This window comes from Arachis duranensis, chromosome 2 (genome assembly GCF_000817695.3).
Source record: "Arachis duranensis cultivar V14167 chromosome 2, aradu.V14167.gnm2.J7QH, whole genome shotgun sequence".
NCBI classification, from domain to species: Eukaryota; Viridiplantae; Streptophyta; class Magnoliopsida; order Fabales; family Fabaceae; genus Arachis; species Arachis duranensis.
Window position 1 is genome coordinate 48,261,375 of NC_029773.3, and position 1,153 is coordinate 48,262,527.

General features: G+C 46.8%; 1 protein-coding gene across 1 annotated transcript; it reads left to right on the top strand.

Annotated features, from left to right (window-relative positions):
• Nucleotides 1-337: 337 nt before the first annotated feature.
• On the top strand, nt 338-736 carry LOC107474203 (uncharacterized). The gene has a single exon (XM_016093806.1). It carries the CDS (start codon nt 338-340, stop codon nt 734-736), a length of 399 nt encoding a protein of 132 aa, XP_015949292.1.
• Nucleotides 737-1,153: the final 417 nt, after the last annotated feature.

The following is a 1,153-nucleotide window of genomic DNA, read 5'->3' on the forward strand; positions in this document are numbered from 1 at the left end:
AGCAATCGTGAGCGATCAAGGCACTCACTTTTGCAATAGGAGACTAACAGGTTTACTAAAGAGGCATAGGATAATTCATAAAGTATCAACAGCCTATCACCCCCAGACTAATGGGCAAGCAGAGGTGTTTAATAGAGAGATAAAGTACATACTGAAAAAGGTAGTCAAGCCTCATAGAAAGGACTGGAGCACCAAACTCCAAGATGCGCTTTGGGCATATCGGACAGCATACAAGACACCGATTGGGATGAGTCCTTTCCGCTTGGTTTATGGAAAGGCCTGTCATCTCCCAGTTGAGTTGGAACACAAGGCCTTCTGGGCGGTAAAGGAATGCAACATGAACTATGAGAGAGCCGGAGCTGAACGGAAGTTGCAACTGCAAGAATTAGAGAGCCTTCGCCTAGAAGCTTACGAAAACTCTAGGCTGTATAAAGAGAAGGTGAAGGCTATGCATGACAAGAGCATTAAAAGAAGAGAATTCCAACCTGGGGACTTAGTCCTACTTTACAACTCCAGAATGCGACTCATGCCAGGCAAGCTGAGATCCAGATGGGATGGTCCCTATCGAGTAGAGAAGGTGGAACCATACGGAGTCTTTCACTTAAGCCATCCTTCAAGCTCTGAACTTATCAAAGTCAATGGATATCGCTTGAAGTTATTCCATGGCGAAAAGATGCCAAAAAACCAGGAACTAGAGATCTTCCTCTTGGAGGATCCGCCCACAGCAGAAGACTGATCTAGTGGAGCATCCAACTTAAGGACGTTAAAACAAAGTGCTAGGTGGGAGACAACCCACCATAGTATGATCGTTCCTCCCCTTCTCCTTACCTTCCTTCGTCAATAACTCTTCTCAGTACTAATGCCTCTATTCTGTATCTCATCTGCATATTGCATATTGCATATTGCATTAAAAAAATGTGCTACGGCATGCGACGCGCCAGCGTCGCTGATGCGTTTGCGTCATTGTGCCTTCGAAGCATTAATGAAAAGGAACAGAGAGTTGCGCAGGTATGTGGCTGGAGGGGTGCCCCTGGCACCATTTGACCCACGTGTCCACGTGAATGACGCACTCGCGTCATTTGTAAAATGGCCTCCCCACGCGTCCGCATCAACCACGCGAACGCGTGGCTCTGTAATTCGACGTAAAAGAGTG